This window comes from Calidris pugnax, unplaced genomic scaffold (assembly GCF_001431845.1).
Source record: "Calidris pugnax isolate Ruff unplaced genomic scaffold, ASM143184v1 scaffold52, whole genome shotgun sequence".
Classification (NCBI taxonomy): Eukaryota; Metazoa; Chordata; class Aves; order Charadriiformes; family Scolopacidae; genus Calidris; species Calidris pugnax.
In genome coordinates, this window is record NW_015090811.1 from 5,209,837 (window position 1) to 5,229,761 (window position 19,925).

General features: G+C 42.3%; 1 protein-coding gene across 5 annotated transcripts in view; it reads left to right on the forward strand.

Moving 5' to 3' along the window:
• Positions 1-49: 49 nt before the first annotated feature.
• MFN1 (mitofusin 1) overlaps positions 50-19,925 on the forward strand; it is a 21,830-nt gene continuing 1,954 nt past the window's right edge. The window contains exons 1-17 of one of the 5 annotated variants that reach the window (XM_014938799.1): positions 50-152; positions 524-645; positions 1,446-1,581; positions 4,407-4,569; positions 5,082-5,206; positions 6,163-6,271; positions 8,182-8,289; positions 8,614-8,767; positions 8,897-8,964; positions 13,314-13,435; positions 14,657-14,783; positions 15,032-15,136; positions 15,333-15,435; positions 16,660-16,889; positions 17,376-17,531; positions 18,315-18,511; positions 19,746-19,880. In XM_014938799.1, coding sequence (XP_014794285.1) covers positions 531-645; positions 1,446-1,581; positions 4,407-4,569; positions 5,082-5,206; positions 6,163-6,271; positions 8,182-8,289; positions 8,614-8,767; positions 8,897-8,964; positions 13,314-13,435; positions 14,657-14,783; positions 15,032-15,136; positions 15,333-15,435; positions 16,660-16,889; positions 17,376-17,531; positions 18,315-18,511; positions 19,746-19,880 — 2,153 coding nt within the window. In that variant the 5' untranslated portion in view covers positions 50-152; positions 524-530. The other 4 variants (XM_014938801.1, XM_014938798.1, XM_014938802.1 and 1 more) reach the window with 4 other exon arrangements.

Consider the following 19,925-nt stretch of genomic DNA (forward strand, 5'->3'; position numbering starts at 1 on the left):
GCGAGGGGGGCGGAAGCGGAAGTGACGTCGGCCCCCGTCCCGGCGGCGGCGGCGGGCCCGGCGGAGGCGGCGGGGAGGGCCCCGCCAGCGGCGCGGCGGTTGCCGGGTAACGGCTGGGACGATCCGGGGGCTCCGTGAGGCAGCGGGAGCCGGTAGGGCCCGCCCGCTGCTCCCTCGCTCTGCGGGGCCGTCCCCCGGCTCGGCTGAGGGGAGGGCGCTGACCTCCAGGCGGTGGGAGGTTGGGAGCCGCCGCCGTCCGTGAGGGGAAGGGCCTGGCGTGAGGGGAACGGGCCGCACCGAAACGGTTTAAACCCCTCCTCGGCGCCTGTGGCGAGGGGAAGAGAGAACAGTTTGTCACGGTAACAGAAAGAGCCGGCATAAAGTAAGCTTGCTGCTCTTGCGCTGTGGTGGTTTGATTTTTTTCGGGCTTTTTTTTTTTTTTTTTTAAACGACTGGGGGAGAAGCCTTTGATTTTTCGAGGAATTGGGTGTTTTCGGTCACTTTTACGTAACTTTCCTTGCAGTTGCACAATGGCAGAAGCTACCGTCTCCCCCCTGAAGCACTTTGTGCTGGCGAAAAGGACAATCACTGCCATCTTCGACCAGCTGCTGGACTACGTCACCGAGGGAGCAACTTTTGTGGAAGGTCGGCTGTCACCTGAAACACGAGTGCCTTGCCCCTTGCTTTGAATATGTTTTACGGCAGCGCAGTGTCCATTACACCAGTATGCTCTTGGTGTGAACATATCCCTTCAGAAATAGTCGTGCTTTTCATTTGACATTGAGCTTTTAAACTTAGACTAGCTGGAATGCCTAGGATGGCTACGTGTGTGAGCACTAATTGCATCGCTTGGGCCGGTAGCCTGGTCTCCTTTCCGTGAGGGTGAAAGCTTAACTGCCCCAGCTTTTATAGTCCTCTTGTGGTTTCAAAGGGGCAAACAGGTTCTGCCATTTTTCAGTAGGAAAGTAGTTCAACGTGATGTAACGCAGAGAGCTGCTGGTTACACCCTCAGAAGTTCTAGCAAAGTGGAGGCACCGCGTGGAGTTGGGTGCTCATCACCCCGGGGAGCTCTGCAGGGAGACAGCAGGCTACAGCCAGGAGAGCTCCCATCTTTCCTTTCTCAAGGAGGAGGGTGTCACAAAAAGCAGGGCAAATGGGCGCTGCAGGCTCTGTTTGCAGGCTTAGGGGATCCAGCAGCTGGAGTGTTGGTTAATCTGAAGTGATTTGTGTCATGGGTTCACAAGTGCCTGCGGTGGAGCTGTCAAACGCCAAGGGCTGCTATCAGTGGCTGTGGTGGGGTTTGGTTCATTTTGTTTTCTTACCACTATATAATTAAAATTTACACAAATCTGTGTTGGCGTGTGAAGTACTGATAATCTGTATTTTATCCCAGAGTATGTCCCTTGTATGTGATTGCTTTTATTTTACTCTTTTTCTATGTGTAGCAACGTACAGGAACCCAGAGCTTGAACATGTAGCAACAGAAGATGAACTAGCAAAAATACAGGCATATAAAAAGAAGTTAGCAGTCATCGGTGAGGTGCTTTCACGGAGACATATGAAAGTGGCATTTTTTGGCAGGTAACGAACAGAATTACCACAACTTAATTTGATCTTTCTTTTTTTCTATTTTTTTCCTTTTGCAGGGCTTAGTGTTCTTAATTCTAATTTAAATACGCTGGACTTAGTGCTTCATTGTACAGTCGTTGTTTGAAATATACATAAACCCATGTTTATTCTTGTCTAATTGATGCTGAATATTTCTTTGGTACCATCTTGCTTTGTGACTGTAGGTTAATTACGTCTGTCTTGTTACATGCTTTTCGTTGATAAACTTTTAATAATTATCTCCTATAGATCAGTTATTTAACTTGGGAAGGTCTGAGTTTGTTGTCCTCTTCTCCAGAGTGGCTTTTCTTTTTTTAAGGTGGTGGGTTTGTTTGTTTAATACCTGTCTTTTAGTGTACTATTACTTTTGACAACTTTTGTTTGTGTTTGGTCACAAGTACTAAGAGAACTAAACCTTGATCTGCTTGTGTTTCTGACCATTAGCAGCTGAAGGAAATTAGACAGGCAGTTGCCTTGTTGATTGTACCCTTTGTCTGATAGATCTGGGTGATGATTACAAGGGATAACGGTAACAATGTTACAGATCAATGTGAATGAAGCTGTGAATTTCTGCTTTCCTGAGTCACTGATTGAGAAAAGTTGTGGTTCCCAGTCCTTAGGGGTATTACTACAGACCCAAGTGTCCAACCTTTCGCTTATTTCAATAGCATTTCCAAAGTTATGGATGATTTAAATTAAATTCTGTTCTAAAAAAACCCTGTATTTTCAGTATTCAAAAATTTTTAACTTTGGTCAGCTTGGCATCACCCCAGCTACCTTTCTTTTTAATTATTTATTTTTTTTGGCAGGAAAAAAGGGAGTTAAAAGGAACTGTATTTATTGCACCCCAAATGTGTTAGTACATAAGAAATATTCTAAAGAGATGCTGTCAGGTATTTAGACCCAAAGCGCTGAGGTTTCATGTGGCTCTGCTCTGTATGTATTGTGGTTTGTGTTTCGGTCTCATCTTAGTGAAAAAGTTTTATTTTTTCAGTGAGAAATTTTGATTGGGTCATAACCACTTGCAATAAATGTCTGCCTTCCAAACACTGTGCTGTGCTGTTCCTGTAAAATTTGGAGGGGGTAGAAAGATGATGAAAATGTGCCTTTCTTACATCTGACTTTACATTCAGTGAGCAAAGTCCTTCTAAAAGACTCAGTTCTGGAGCTTTCAAATGCTTTTATGTGCCTAGATAGTCTGGGGTCTGTTAGTCCATGTTGCTTCAGGAAGAGTGATTTTTCTGTGCTTAAATTTAAGCATGCTGTTATATATCTTTTTCTGGGGTGTGAATGTTAATGTTTTAGTTCTAAACATTCTGTGATAGTACTGGAAAAAATGTACAACAGTTGTCTTACCTTCACTTTGCTAAAAATAGTTCAGCTGTTTAAAGAAAAACAAGAAAAGCATCTGGGATAAAGAAATCAGTTATATCTCAGCCTTGGTATTTCACAAAGTTAAAAGTTTGAATACATTTACAAGCTGTGATGTGTGATAAAAGTTGCTTTTGCAAAGTGCAAAAGTTCAGAGCAGGAAAAAGATAATTTGACTCTCCCTCTGGCATTTTGAATAAATCTGTGAACTGCTGTACAGTGAGCACTGAGCTTTTTCTAGCAGAAGTGGCAGCTCAAAAATGAGTTATAGTCTGTGTAACTTCATACTGTTGTGTAACACTTAAACCTCAAATCTTTATGGGTGAGGGGTGGAGGGTTAATGTGAAGTAGGACATGACTGAGAACTTCAAATTCTTGCAGAATCCTGATTTGTTGAACCGTTCCTTTTAATCAACAGGGGTTTGGTTAATTTAGCCACTTCTTTTTTCTGAAATAAGGGCAAGCTCATTATTAAAGACAGCATTTGCATTATAAGGATTATGCACAAGAAATAAATTTGAGAGGTTTTTTTGCATGTTTTTTCACGTTTTGCTGTAGAAATCTTCGGTCAGTTGAGATTATCATCCATTAAATTGTTCTGAGTTGTCATTGCTGGCTGTGATGAGAACTCCCAGACAGCAATCTGTGAAACCTGTCTGAAGGCATCAGTACAGCCATGCTCCTTTTGCCTAGAAGACTGTCAGAAGCAGCATTTCCTTCCTGTCTGGTAAAGAAAAGATGTTTGTCTGAAGACAGTAACTTACTGAGGTGATAGTTTAACAAACATTTCAAGGAGTTGATTGCCACTCTAGAGGGTAGTCCTTCCCTGCCCCTGTCCTGCCACCTTCTCACATTCTTCTCTGGCATCCCTGGAATTCATTTAGATTAGATAGAGCAGGAATGTGGAATTGTTGTCTGATCAGAACATAATTCTCCCCAAAATGTTGTGTATATTTTTAACTGGTTCTTTTCCACAGGAATGCCAGGGCTGGCACAGAGAAGAGGGCAGGCTGCCCCGTGATGTGGGAGAGCGTGCTGTGATTTAGCAATTGCTTGAAGTTGATCTAAGGCATCTTTTTATACCAGATGCTTTTTCTGGTGTAGCAAAGTTGAGCTGGTGTCTTTTACAAAATTCTTATACAGATTGAGGTATACCAGCTAAATCATACTCGCCAGTACAGATTTGGCTTGTTGAGCCAGTATGTGTTATGCAAATGAAAATTAGTTTTCTTGGTTGCATGGGCAATGTTGTACCAAGAAAGATTTGTGGATCTATTCAGATAAACTTTTCCTGCACTCACTGGTATTTCTGGCAAGCTCTGCTGTACTGGCTTGAAGCTCTGTCACCCAGCTCTATCAGTTCAAGACAACAGTATTAGTGGTGATTTTGTGCTGTGCTGAGTGTTTTTTATTTCCTTTCCCTCTAGAACAAGTAGTGGGAAGAGTTCAGTCATCAATGCAATGCTGTGGGATAAGGTGCTTCCTAGTGGGATCGGCCACACCACTAACTGCTTCCTCAGCGTGGAGGGGACAGATGGAGATAAGGCTTATCTTATGACAGAAGGTTCTGATGAAAAGAAGAGTGTCAAGGTACAGTTTTCCAGTGATTAATGCCACTTCTCACAGTAACCATTTCTCAAAATTATGTCCTTTAACAACGCTTTCAGATCTAACACAAGTATAAGGCTAACTCATTCTGCAGTTTTGAGTTCTTATTTAGGAGGGAATAACTATCAAACTAAAATTGTCTACTTAGCAATTTTTCTTCGATATTTCAGAGAAACCACAAATGTGTGTCTGATTGTAGCGTAGCATATGTTGAGTGATCTATTTTTATAGGACTGAGAGTAAGTTCTGTTACTTGTTAAAGACATGGAATGTGCCTCTCGTTTGGCCTTACAGCCCTTAGCTGCTTTAGCTGCCCTCACTGATGTGTTCTTTAGGTGCTGGTTAAAACAAATAATAAATCACAAGTATTCACCAGAAGGAAGCATGAACTCTGTTAATTCTGTTCAAGATCCTGTCCAGGCTTGCTTGAGAACCAAATTAGACTGGTAGAAAGGCTTGTTTGTTGCATATTCGTGTTTGCTTTCTCTTTTTAGACGGTCAATCAGCTGGCTCACGCGCTTCACATGGATAAAGATTTGAAAGCTGGCTGTCTGGTCCATGTCTTCTGGCCCAAGTCAAAGTGTGCCCTGCTGAGAGATGATTTGGTTTTAGTGGACAGGTATATTTTCTGGTTTAGTCAATGTTTTGTTAAATAAATTAGCCATTATAATCCTTAGAGATGACACTGGTTTACTGATTGATTGTGTTTTGGTTGTTAGGTTGCTGCTTTTTTTTAAAATATTTTTTTTTGAGAGAGAGTACAGAGTTTGTTCTTTTGTGTATCCTGCTGCCTGTCATCACCCCACTGAATCTGGCCTTGTAGCAGTTGGAACAAACGAGTGTCTTGTGACTGAGCTGAATATGGGACTGGCTTTTTGGCTGAGGATACTTCTACCTTTAAAACCAGCAGTATGGAAGTGTGAACAGGGTTGTTGCAGCAACAGCTTTTGGCCCATCTCCTGTCTTTAAATGCTTCAGATGGATCCCAGGGAACATAAGCCATCTGGACTTCATTTTTAAAAGCTTCTGATAAGGGTTGTGGTGCCTACATATCAAATGGGTGACCTCCAAACATAACTGTGACTGTTGGCTGTGTGTGCCTGGGTGTTGGGCGAGCATTTCCTATGGTTTGTGTATTTAAAGAATTCTGAAAACTGTTGCCCTTTCTGTGTCAAATGCCCATATTCCTGGCCACTATGAGATACGACCTGGTAATATGTTTTCAAACTGTTGGGTGATCTGTGCCTCATATGTGAATCAATATAGATTAATTTTAGAGTGATTCAGTCACGTAGGAGTGAATTTGTAAGTATGATTTCTTCATATCCAGAGTGATAGAGATGTAGCAGTGAGTAGATGGTCCAATGAGGGAGGGAGTGATAAATGCAAAATGGTAATTGGCTTTTGCTATGTTTGCATTAAGCTTGAGGTTGAGGTAAGCATCAGGCTAAAGATACAGAGCTTTGTATCTTCTCACAAGGCCCATAGGCCACCCCACTCTATTTTTATCAGTTTCTAAAAATCAAATACTCCTTTGCTGTGTAAATACGAGTTTGTGGTCTTTATTCTCCACAGCCCCGGCACAGATGTCACTACAGAGCTGGACAGCTGGATTGACAAATTCTGCTTGGATGCTGACGTGTTTGTCTTGGTTGCCAATTCTGAATCAACTCTCATGAACACGGTATGACGTGCAATGGTTTTTGTTGCTTTTTGATTTAAATTCTCAGCAGTTCCATAACTGAAATGACTTCTTTTCGACCTTTACTGAAGCTCCCATGAATCGTTGCACTTAGATCTTGCAAATAGGATTTGGGGGTGGGAGGCAAGAAACAAGGTATATCCCTCACTAGGGAAAGGAGAGCCAAGTTTCTGACTTGAGCATCACATTTATCCTTTCTTTTTGAGTTTCTTTTTTGATAAATAGATGATGTAGTGCTTGTCTCACTTCACAGTTTGTAGCAAATCAGAATAGTTTGGTAGAAATCATAAACATAAAATGAGTTTGAAAACATCACATTCCAACTTCTGAGCCGAATCTACAAAGACTCAAATGCAAAAGAGATGTGATTTAAAAGGAAAAGATTCTGACAGGATCCAGGGCAAAGAGGGGATTTGGCACAACTATGGTTTTATTGTCTCTGTTATCTCATGTGAAGGATGCTTTTTGGCTTTTAGTGTGGAGAGAGTCTAGAAATTGTTTGCATTATGTACGTACTATAGTTGGTTTGATTTATTTTTTTAATTAAAAAAATAAGACGAAGAAAAGATTGGTTTGTAGTGAACACCTCATTACTATGTAGGAGCATGGAAACAGGAGGGAACTGCAGGCCAGATTTCAGTTTGGTGTAATGAAGTAACAGAGAAAAGGCCAAATTTTATTTGGTTCTCTCATTTGCTCAGGAGGAATGAACCATTAAAACCAACCTGAGTGGGACAGTAAATATGCAGGAAAGACATATGGGCTACGACTCTGCTAGTTTTGAATTTGTCTGATCCATAACACCCAGTCACAGAAGAGCTACTCTGCTTTTCAGTGTGGGTTTTGGCCAGTCTTTTGAACTTGTCAGGCACTGCTGAAAGCTGCCAAAGAGAAATAGGTTAGTCTTGCAATTTGGTTGAAGCATTGAAGTCTTGCTGAGTGTTTTTGGTTGCCATGCCTATAAATCCTCTCTTAACTCTGAGCACCTTGTAATTATGGAATCTGGAAATAAATGTGCCCTGGGTGTATATTAGAGGGACAGGAAGTAGGTTTTTTGAGGCTTTGGCTCAGTAAACAGCTCTTACTCTTTCTTTTTAATTTTTTCAGCCTGATAGACACAAATGAAGTTGCCTTTAACAATTATCTCACTGCTCTAAAGCATTTGTATTTTGCTTTGTGTTGTGGTAAATGGGAATGTCTTTCTTCATCTACATAAGTTTATCCTTCAGGTAAAACACATGCTAACTGTGTTCTTGTCCTCCTTAGGAATTACTTTTACCATAAGAGATTTGAGAATATTTGGCAGGTGCTACACAACCACACATTTTTTGCGTGAATGTGATTTTTCTCAGGTTCCCTCCTAAATTCTCTTCAGACAAAGTTCTTATTTCTACAACAGTGATCTTGTTGACACATACGTTAGTCTCCATCAGTCAGGGAATAAGTATCTCTGGTGGTTGTGTCCAGAACATGTGGTCGTGTCCTGCTGCAGATTCAAAAAGCTCATGGCAGCACGGAAATCTCTTCTGTTTCACCTGTGCTGAGTGGGGATTCGCTCCATTATGAGTATGAAAATAGCAATGATGGGTGGTAGGTGAGGGCAAGGGACCCAAATATGTTTTCAGGAACCTGCATGACTTGTTTTTGAAGTGAAAACATAAGCAATGGCTTTTTTTTCCTGTGGCTCAAAGTCATACATCCCAGAGAGGAAACGCATCGGGTTGAAGTCACTTGATGACTACTGAACTGTCACAAGCCTTTTCCTGTTGGATGAATTCTTTTTAATAAGAAACTTTTTTCAAAGCTTGCTTAACTTCAGAATTTGTTACAGAAGAATGTGTGACTCTGGTCTGGATGTCAGGGGAATTTTCTGTTTGTGCTTTCATTTTTAGGAAAAACATTTTTTCCATAAAGTGAACGAACGACTTTCCAAGCCCAACATCTTCATCTTGAATAATAGATGGGATGCCTCTGCATCAGAACCCGAATACATGGAAGATGTGAGTGACTTGGTGGCTCTTACTTGGGTAGATGTTTAAAAAAGTTGAAATAATAAAATATTTATATAAAGAAAAGACCTACACATGCATAAAAGCATGGTAAATGTAGCTAGTACAGTTATTAACATGAAACACCAGCTCTGTCTTATTAATCAAAGGATAAGTTATTTGGTCAGAAAATGGAAATCACTTAGTCCTTGTTCTGAGCAAAAAGCAACCTACATATCTAACTACAGTGTGTGAATGTTTCTGTCTCTGACATTGTGATTTGATGATGGCTTAATTTTTGCTTTTTTTCTCACAAGCTTTTTACCTTTCCCTTAGGTGCGCAGGCAGCACATGGAGCGCTGTCTGACTTTTCTAGTTGATGAGCTCAAAGTTATTGATCCTGTAGAAGCCAGGAATCGCATCTTTTTTGTTTCAGCAAAGGAAGTGCTGAGTGCCAGGAGGCAGAAGGCCCAAGGAATGCCAGAGGGTGGTGTGTAGGAACTCTTGTTTTTCCTCAAACACAGAAAAATAGCATAAAACCTGATAAACAAAAATATTTAAGATGCAGTCACTGCTGTGAGCCATTGCCCTCCCCCTTACGGTCTGTTGTGTTTCACAGGTGGAGCACTTGCTGAAGGGTTCCAAACAAGATTCCAGGAATTTCAACATTTTGAGCAGATATTTGAGGTATTTATGATGGGCTTTTTAAACTGCCTGGTTTTGAATGCAAAGGCAGCTTTTGTTTATGCTTAGCTTAATTTCACTGAACATAACCCATGTTAACAAGTGGAGGAGTGTAAGCTGTTCAAACCATCTCCCAGCTTTGCCTCATCTGTGGGCTCTGTTCTTCTGTTCTCACCTTGAATAGCAGGTAGTTGTTAGAAATAAGTGTTTCTCAGTGAGGAAAGGGGCCAAAACTGGCCTCTTAGCTCATGTTTTGAGATCTCAGTGCCAATATAGTCTATGTAAAAAGAGGCAATGCTCTTAGAAAGGATTGTATCCCTTATAAGCATGAGCTGGTAAAATATTTGCTGTGTAGTAAGGCTTATTTTGCTCTGAAGTTGTAGCTTTGTAATTAATTGCTGTAATTCAGGACACAAATAGTCAGAAATTCTCTTTCATCAATGTCAATCTAAATAGTGACTTGCATTTTTAAAGCCAGAGTTTTGAAATGATCCCCATTATCTACATCTTAGCTCTGAATCTCTGAACATTAACCCTATTTTTGCATCCTTTTTGCTGCACAGAATCCATCCTTTACCCTCAGTTTACATTCATAGTTGGAGTTCACAGTTTCTTCAGAAGTAAGATTGACCAGGCAGTTGAGTAATTTCTTTGTCTTGCTGAATTGGATAAATCTAATTAATTAAAGCCATGTTTGGATATCTTAATGAGGCATTTTGGATATGCCTTGATGCTTTTCTGTGGTGTGTATTGGCATATTTCATGTAACGTGAGCCTGAGTGGTGTGGCTGTAATTTTACAGCAAATTCTCAAGATGGCTCTTTGTGCCTGAAACAGTAAGTAGTTTGGTATATTAAAAAAAAAACAATCAAACTGGCTCCAAAAAATATTTCTTCTTTCACTACAAACAAGCCCATTTGACCTTAGCAAAACCAAGTTATGTAATGATGTGTGTATATCAATAAGGTGTTAAAATGACTTGATTCTGTCTTGCACAAGCAAGGAAATGTCAGACATTTTAATTCTTATCCTCACTCTTGAGGTAGGTGACTGAACTGTTAAAATGATTGGTTCAGAGTATCAGCAGGGCCTGAGTCCATGAGGCATGAAATTTTTAGTTGTAGCCAAACGTGAGATTTTGCTTGTAATTTTTGTCCTTAGAATTACAGTAGGAAGCTTTCAGCCAGTAGGAAAAAAAGTGGAAATTAAGCTTCTGGATCAATTATTGTTCTTTAACATATTTTGCCGTGTGTTGCACCCAAAGCTTTTTTGACAAAATCTCTTGTAATTATGGCTTAGCACTCAACACTTAGGATATTTCAAGACTAAGATGGATGTGTGACTTATTAAATGGTGTGGTGCTCTGAGTGCTCAGCACATCCCTAAATGGGATGTCACAGTCTTGAGTTGGCTGCCAAAATGCAGAGCATCCATCACAAGGTCACAACCACGGCGAGTTTCTTTGGCAGAAGCAGGGGCAAAAAACAACTCTGTGACAGCACTGAATGGCCTTAAAACTAGTTTTTTTTCTCTTCTTTCACATTATCTGTTTGGTTTGCTTCACACCTTCCGACTCTCACCAGTCAGAGTGGATTCTGTAAGGTTTTTCCCAATGCAGCCATGTTGCATCCTGAAATCATAATGAATGGCTTTGAATAGGAGTGTGATGGCATCACAACATCTGCTAAATTAAGATTGCCAACACAATTTAAATTTTCAGTGTCTGATGCTGCAGCACATTCAGGTTTTGTGGGCAATTTCCTAAGTTGTAATGGCATTTTATTTGCTTTTAAAGCAAGGTTTGTACTTAAATGCTTCACTAGGTCTGAAGTCTTCAGACCTAATGCTCAAGTTACTGTTTCTTGAGCTGATGACAATGGTGTCTGCTTCAGTCTCTCTGTCCTGCCTTTAACTCCTTGTCCCTGTTCAGGTGCCCTGCTCAGACTTTCCACACGTTTCTTGCACTCTTTTATCCACCTAAGCTCCTTCATCACCTCATTTATAAACCCACCCGTGCATTCCACGTTCCCACAGCCCGTAGCTGCTGGTTTTGCTCCTCTGGGATTCTCTCACCCTGCTTTTGTCTCCACTAAAACCCAGTGACTTCTTCCTCTTTTCCTCAAGGACTGAGAGGAGGAACTGTTACTTCTCCAGTACTTCCACATTCCTGATTTTAGCACAAGTTGCCTGGTGGCAAAGCCTGTTCATCCCAGGACAGACACCAGCCCAGTATAGCTAGAATATTTAAAAAAAACCCTATATCTAGAAACCACCCACCAGTGCTAGTTTGTTATGGGATAAATTTTGTTTGATATCGGAAAAATTTGGACCGTTTTTCTAAGTTTTGTAACTACATTTATGTAGAATTTTTGTGTGAGGGCAAAAGGCATTAAAAAAATAGATACAACATGTTTTTCTGCAAACCACAGGGTGGTTAAAATTGCTAAAAGAAAAACCAGTCCAGGCTTCACTAGAAACAGTTGTAAGCAGGGGTGAAATTAAGGTTTTAAGAGATTCCTGTAGTAGCTTTAAAAAGTGCTGTTACTGTGTATGTCAGCTGTGCTGCAACACAGAAAAAAAAAATGCAGCCTTAAAGGAAAAATTGGGATTATGGGATCAATTCCCAATTTTTATGTTGTGGAATGGCAGAAAGTAGTCTGTGGATCATCTGAAATGTTACGAGGTACATAGAAATGCCTTATGGAAACAGCAGTAGCCCTGAGTGGAAATTCTACATAAACCCAAACCCCACTATTCCTCAGGCTGTAGCATTTCCCAAGTTCCTTCAAAAAACTGGTAATTGAAATGGTGTGAGGTGGGGGTGTGGAGGGGGGGGCAGGGCAGAATCCTGTCATTCTGGCTGTAAATGGGAGTGAATAACTCAGCCTGAATTAGTGTGCTACTGCAGAGTCCTTCTGTAGCACTGCACGGGGTGTAATAAGCTGTGTGCCTAAAGACAATACTGGAAGTGGGCTGGAAGGTAACTGGTTTTGGTTATGCAGTTGAAACGTACCTTTTCTCTTTGTTTTGGTAAATAGTTATTTACAGGCTAATAGCAAAACTGCTGCTGTCCCCCTCTTGCCTTTCTCAGCCATTTAACTAACCTTTGTGTTTTTCCTAGTGCTCTAACTTGGATTTTCTGGTTGTGTTGTGAGTGACTGTCATCTTTTTACCTACCACCTGCTAATGTTGGGAGGACTCTTTCCTCTGTGCCCAGTCTAGCTCTTACAATGTGCTGATATTTATGAAACTCTGGCCTTTCATTGCTGATTTCTAGATCTGCTTCGTCGAGGGAATATATTTTACCCATTTTGTTTATTTTGGTTTTAACTATTATTTTCAGATAGCTGATATTATTCCTGTTATTCCAGCGTACGCTGAGGTCATAGGCAAGTCTTTTCAAAGCAACCTAAACCTTTATGTCCTATGAAAGGTGCATCCATAGATTAAAAGCAATTTTAAAACCCCATAGATTTGGTATAAAGAAACTATCTGCTTGCTTTTTTCCCCTCAAACAATGAAGATGTTGCTACTTTGTGGTGACTTATCACAGGTTGAATTCCGACAGCATTTAATTGGCTTTAATTAGGATGTGCACTTGCGTGAAAAAAAGTGCAAAGTCTTAATTTATGCCTTGTCACAATTAATTTGCTCTTGCTCAAACTGAACATTTGTGTATCTTTTCAATCAGTGTCCTGTAATTTCTGAATCACTCTACAATATTCAAGATTGCAAATTTGTTAGAAATTGTATCTTTAGAGCATTTTCTACTTGTTCAACACTTCAATAATCTGCAAATAAGATAATATTTTAAGGACTACTTAACAAATTTTTCTTATCCTATGAGAGAATCCTTATTCCTAATTCTGTATTTTGTTCCTGGATGGTCAGTATTGACATGAGCATGTTGAATTTTGGCAGAATTGCTTCTTGAAACCAAGAATATTTATTGCAAGAAAGGAGGCTCAAGCTAGGCAATATTGCCAGCCTTCCTGGTAGACGTTTATAATTCCAAATAAATAGTTTGGGAATTTTTCTGAAGAGCTAGATTTATGTTATGTATTCATCTGACTTTTCTTTTTTCTTTCTTTATAATTAATTTACTTTAAAAGAATCAAAACCTATGCACATTACTGCGAGTGAACGCGAAGGTACAGATTTGCTGCTGCAGACCCATTGGAGATTTTCGGTTCTGTTGTCTTTTTAATTTCTAGATACTTTCTCCCCTCTTTTAATTTCCCGTTTGTTTAAGTTCCTGGTTAAAATTAGCAGCGTGTGCTTTCTGCTAGTGAAATTCCTGAGTGTGTTGGCATGGAATTGCAGTAATGTGTTGTGGCTTGGGCCCCTCGCAGGAGTGTATCTCGCAGTCAGCCGTGAAAACCAAGTTTGAGCAGCACACTATCAGAGCTAAACAGATAATAGATACTGTGAAAAACATTATGGACGCCATAAACGTAGCAGCAGCAGAGAAAAGGTAGGTGGGTTGCTGGGAGGGCTGGTGGGTTTGGGTTTAGCCACATCCTCTGAGGAGCCCGTGGTTTTCTTGGGTCGTTATGGATGTTAAAATTCACTTTTCCTGCTTGGTAAGAAATTGAGTTTCTCTGTGTGTCGCTGCTCCTCACTTGCACTGCTCAGCTTTCTCCTTGGTCTGTGACTTCTCCCTGGAGATCTCGCTTTACTTCATTTTTTTTCTTACTAATTTACTATTACAAAGGCACTCTGGGGGTTTTCAAATCTTTTTTTTGAAAAATATTTGAAATTTTAAGTTTTTTCTGCCTGCATCCAGCATTTCAGAAACGGTGTTTGGGCCTGAGTTTTTTGTTAACAGTAACCCTGAGAAAATAGATGGGAGGACGTAGACACTTTAATTGGCAAGTGGTTAGAATCCTGTAAGGGATGAGAAAGCCCAAGCTCACAGAGGCTTGGCCTCTTGCCCCTTTCCAGATTGTCTCCTTAAATATCTCCGTTCTCTCTTTACTCATGTAATCCTTTTAGTGCTGATGGTGGCAGCTCGTTTACTGTCTGATAGTTTCATATCTTCTTGGAGGTTTGCATATATATGGGTTTTTCCCTCACTTTTGGTGCTACCTCTTGTCTGTCTTGTACACAGCCAACTTGCTGTCACCTTCAGTCCTTTCCATCTGTCTCCTTTCTGTGTCTCTTAATTGTGTCTTTATTTTTCAGCAGCCTCCCCTGTGCCTGTCAAACACACTCCTCTTCCCCAGTCTATCAGCTTTTACAAACTCTGTGGTTACACCCTGTCCCCTCTCACCTTGTGGGGTGCTATGAAAACACGCTGTGAAATGTTTGAAAATATTCTGATATTCTGCTTCTTTCTGCCACTCGAACTCCCAGACGCTGTGGAGTGACCCCTCTTAGTCTGAGCTGCTCTTTGATGGCGCTGCTTTGCCCTTCGAGCTAGAGCTGCTTTAGATTTTAAGCAATTTTTACTTAAATGGGGGTGGAGAGTTGATGGTGACAAGGTTAGTTTCTGCTGCCTCCCCTTTGCTTATTCATCAGGCCCATGTTGCTGGTAGGGGGTAGCTGAGCGGTGCTGCTGAGCAGCAGGGGGACACTTTGACCAGATTTATCCTTTTTTTTCATTATTTTTAAATGGGATGGGTGTCCCACGGGGCTTGTTTTTTTACTGGGAGAATTCCTGCTGGTGACAGGGGGTTCCTTTCTGCTGCGTTAGAGTCCACTCGATGGAAGAGCGAGAAGATCAGAGGGACAGGCTGGACTTTGTCCGAAATCAGCTGAACATTTTGACAGAAGATACGAAGGAAAAAATCAAACGCGTCACCGAGGAAGTGGAAAATAAAGTAAGTCAAGGCAGTGGGAGAAATCCCCCAGGTTCAAGCATTCTCTTCCGTGAGGCAGCTCCTTGAGGTGCCCATCCACTTTCCAAAAAGCCTCATATGTTCCTTTTCCAATATAAAAAAAAAGAAGAAAATCTAAACATGGCAAATTTTTCTGACTGTCAGGTGATTTGAGTCATTTATTGTAACAGTTAATGCAGTGGCTGGAGAAGGCAGGAGAAACATTTTATGTCTTTCCCACATTTTTCCAGGTCTCCTCTGCCATGACCGATGAGATTTGCCGACTTTCCGTTTTAGTTGATGAGTTTTATTCAGATTTTCACCCTTCTCCTCAAGTATTGAAGCTCTACAAGACAGTAAGTTTCCTTGCGTGGTTGGAAGCCAGGCCCTTGGTATTTTCTTTCATTTCTCCTTCTGTATTTTCATAATTTCACACAGCATTTTATGTGACGCTTTCTTGAAGCATTTGCAGGATTTTTGCTTTTGGACATACAATTGTAATTGATTCACTAAATAGAAATTGATGAGAGTATTTGCTTTCTAAAACCTCAGGAGCTGAACAAACACATAGAAGATGGTTTGGGCAGGAACCTGGCTGATCGTTGCTCCAGTGAGGTCAATCAGTCGATGCATCAGTCGCAGCAGGAGATGATTGGTAAGAGGAGGAGATGATGAGGAAGGAGGAATGTGAAGACTTTTAACAATTTAAGGAAACCTGCTTTTAAAAGAATTTTCTTTCTGATCGTGACTTAACTTAAAACCATAAAATGATAAAGGAAGAGCCATCCTGGATCAAGACCATCCAGATGAGTAGCCTGTCTGTGATATTAACAGGTAACTGGGGAGAAAGAATAACAAACCAGGGTAAATCCATTCCCAAGTCAGGGACTTCTGAGCCAAGATCCTGCATCTGGATTAATGGCTTAAGCAAGTAGTAATGGACCTGTCCTCTGGGAACTTGGCTAATCCTTTTAGAAACCCATTTACATTTCTGGCTTGCACACCAGGTATATGAAATGCATTAATTGTGAGATAATGTTTCTGCAGTACCATCCTCTCCCTGGGTCCCTCCAGGGTCTGAGTGTGAAACAGGACAGTTTCACAAAGTCCTTGTGCACTCCCTTTTCTCTTTCTTCTTTTAAGTAGCAACATTACTGCATACCCACCTCTCTCTTCTGATCTCTTTCTGGTAATAAGAGATTCAGAGCAAGATCATGGAATTACGTGAAGCCTTCTGTCATGCAATAATGTAGCCTTTTCTGTATGTGGATACTGGATAAACCAACTTTTCCTTCATCCATCCTTATCTTTTGACCATTGATAGGGATCTTTCAGTTAATTTGACTTTTTTTCCAGCAGTGCTCTTTCTGTGAGTTGATTTTGTGTGTCTGTTTTCTTTTATCAGAGCAATTCATTGCCTGCTCTCTGAGGATCAATACTGCCAAAATACCCCCTGATTTTACAAATAAATAAGTGAATTGGTCCGTTTGGATTCTCATAGTTCACAAAGCTGGTCAGCAGAGCCAGGCAATAATGTAGCCTTTTCTGTATGTGGATACTGGATAAACCAACTTTTCCTTCATCCATCCTTATCTTTTGACCATTGATAGGGATCTTTCAGTGAATTTGACTTTTTTTCCAGCAGTGCTCTTTCTGTGAGTTGATTTTGTGTGACTGTTTTATCAGAGCAATTCATTGCCTGCTCTCTGAGGATCAATACTGCCAAAATACCCCCTGATTTTACAAATAAATAAGTGAATTGGTCTGTTTGGATTCTCATAGTTCACAAAGCTGGTCAGCAGAGCCAGGGTCCTACTTGTGAATATGCTGTAGAGCTTTTGATGTTACCTCACCTTGACTATTCTGTTTTATTTCATAGAAAATCTGAAACCGCTGTTGCCTTCTGATGCTCAGAATCAGCTCCACTTGCTAATTCCCTGCAGGAGGTTTGACCTTAGCTATGATCTGAACTGCCACAGCCTGTGTGCAGATTTCCAGGAGGATATCATGTTCCACTTCTCCTTGGGTTGGACTTCGCTCGTGAACCGTTTTTTGGGTCCTAAACAAGCCCAGAGAGTGCTCTTGGGACTGGCAGATCCAAACTTACCGGTGAGTGCTGCCTTAGGCTGATGGTTTAACTGCTTGGTTTTACCTTGATGAGAACATCGTGGTTTTTACCCTATTTTCCTGTGCAATTCACATGCTGCCTGCTACTTTCCCCTAGACCTAGAAATATTTCTGGTGAAGGTTGTTTTTATTGGATTATATTCAGGGTGAGAATGGAACAAAAAAAACCTTCCCTAAACTTTCTGCAGCCCTTAATCTGAGTTTTGTTTTCCTTCCACCTGAACCCTTTGGGTAACCTTGTCATTTGTAACTTTTGGATCCTTACAGCAGAGCCAAACTTCTACAGAACCCTTATTCCAGCCCAGTCCCCCTTTGGGCAAGGAACTGCCAAAACCTTCGCTGCTTATCTCTGCTGGAAAGTTTCCTTTAAGCAAATCAAACCCTGAATATATGAAAATAAAAGAAAACCTGTGGGCTTGGTAGTTCCTTGATGCTTTTGACTCAGGCTGCCTTGTTCCCCCCTTCTAGATCCCACGTCCTTTAGCTGCCACCCCATCTGCTGCCTCCCTTCCTGCCCTCACCCCGGAGAGCTCGGCCCAGGACGATTTCATGGTTCCCCTGGTGATGAGTTTGGCTTCGCTGACGTCGCGCACCTCCATGAGCATCATCGTTGTTGGCGGAGTGGCAAGTAGTTCCAGCAGCACTCACTGGGGTGGAAGTGATGGCAGAGATTGAGCTGCTCTTTCCATTTCTGGGGTGCAACGGGAAGTGTGTGATGGATTTTGTAATTAACACCGGGCTGGATGGAGGGTCTGTAGACACTGGATACCCACAATCAGGGCGTAGGGAGAAAATCAGCTTAATTACTCTGAGTGTAGTCGGACATATTCTGTCTGCTGTACGTCTGGCTTCGCTGACGTCGCGCACCTCCATGAGCATCATCGTTGTTGGCGGAGTGGCAAGTAGTTCCAGCAGCACTCACTGGGGTGGAAGTGATGGCAGAGATTGAGCTGCTCTTTCCATTTCTGGGGTGCAACGGGAAGTGTGTGATGGATTTTGTAATTAACACCGGGCTGGATGGAGGGTCTGTAGACACTGGATACCCACAATCAGGGCGTAGGGAGAAAATCAGCTTAATTACTCTGAGTGTAGTCGGACATATTCTGTCTGCTGTACGTCTGTGCTCAGTTTTGGAATTAAAGGGTGGTTTGATGGTGCCTCCTTCAGTTTGGATTTAAGGGGAGCTTTGCTTTCTCCCTCCTCCTCCATTCAAAAGCAGCCAGGCTTCCCCATCCTCCCTGCCAAGGGCTCTCAAGGCAGCTGTGTCTCTCTGCGATCCGTCACAATACAGAAATAATACATTTTCTTCAACTAATCCGCTGAAAGGGTGGAATTAGATTTTATTCTGTAGGACGATTTCCTTAAGCTAATGAAGAATCCTCTTTTTTTTTGGTTTTTTTTTTTTAGATCTGGAGAACAGTGGGCTGGAAACTCATCTCTCTCTCCTTAAGCATGTACGGGCTGTTGTACCTCTATGAGAGACTGACCTGGACCACGAAAGCGAAGGAGAGAGCCTTCAAACAGCAGTTTGTGAACTACGCCACCGAGAAGCTGCAGATGATCGTCAGCCTCACCAGTGCTAATTGCAGCCATCAGGTGCAACAGTGAGTACCTCCCCGGGGTAAGAAACCCCTGTCAGTGGGGGGACTGGGCTGTCCTGGGAGCAGGGACTGGCTGTAACTGGTGGGGGAAAGCAGCTTTAGTGTCCCTCAGCATTTATTATGAGGGGGCTTTTAAAGAGTTTGAAATTAGCACCCAAAAAAATGAGTGTATACATCTGTGTGTGTGTGTGTGAGGGTCTTCAGGCCTAGGCCCTGGATGTCCAGCACCTTGCTGTGGAGCCGAGGGACGTGGCTTGGTTCAGTGGAGGCTGAATCTGAATTGCTCTGCTTTTAGATTCACATTGAACCAGTTTAATGATGCGTTTTCATTCTGGTGAGCACTGGTTCTGCCCCAAGGGTTGGTACTGGTGAGGTCCAAGCAGCAGGACCGGGCTCTTCTGCACCACAGAAGAACTTGAGAGCCTTTGTGAGCAGTTCCCTTTTTTTTGGTGTGTGCCTCTTTCCCAAATCCTTTTCCCCCTGTCTCTGCAAAGCAGCGTCTGGGTGATTGTCTCCCTCAACCTCCTGTTGAAAAGGGGTGTTTTGATTAAATTATTATTTCAGAAAATGAGGCCTGCTAACGAGAGGTGCAGAACCTCTCCCGTGTAGCCCAGGGAACCCTTTACTAATGCAAAGTTCAGCTTCAGCAGAGGAAAGAGTCGTCCCCGTGTCCAGCAGCTGCGTGTTCTGTGAGGACATGGAAGAGCTGGACTCAAAGCAGTGTCCCAGGAGGTGGAGCAGAGAGGAGGGACCTCTCCCCTCCTGTGGGAGAGCCCAGTTGCTGGCCTGGGGTGGTAACTGGGGTGGTTTTTGTGTGAGGAGGAGGAGTGTTGGAACTCGGGTTGGGAGCAGATGGTGGAGGAGAAGGATCACACCTGGGGCAGCCCTCACCCTGCAGAGGGCTCGTGCCCCCCGTGAGCAGGTGGTGCCACCAGAGGCCCCCTCTCAGGCTTGTGCCCCTTGGTGCTCAGTGACAAATGGCCAGAGGTGATGCTGAGGTGCATTTTGTACATTTATGGTTTTTATTTTTATTTAAAAAACAGCTAATTCTCCTGCTTTCTGCTATTCCGTGCTCCCTTAACAGCTGGAGACTTCGCCGAGTTCTACTGCATCCTGCAACGCCATGTGTTGGGTTTTTTGTTTTTAATATTATTATTTTTTCTGCTTCATTTCTTGGTTTTTTTTGGGAGCAGGGGGTTTCTGTGAACCGAGATCACAAACTTCTTTTTCCCTGTAGGGAAATGGCCACCACCTTTGCCCGGCTCTGTCAGCAGGTGGACATTACCCAGCAAAACCTGGAGAAAGAAATCGCCAGGCTTTCCAAAGAGATCGACCAGCTGGAGAACATCCAGAGCAGCTCCAAGCAGCTGAGGTGGGTCTGGGGGTGAGGAGCAGGACCCGGGGGGGGGGGGGGGGG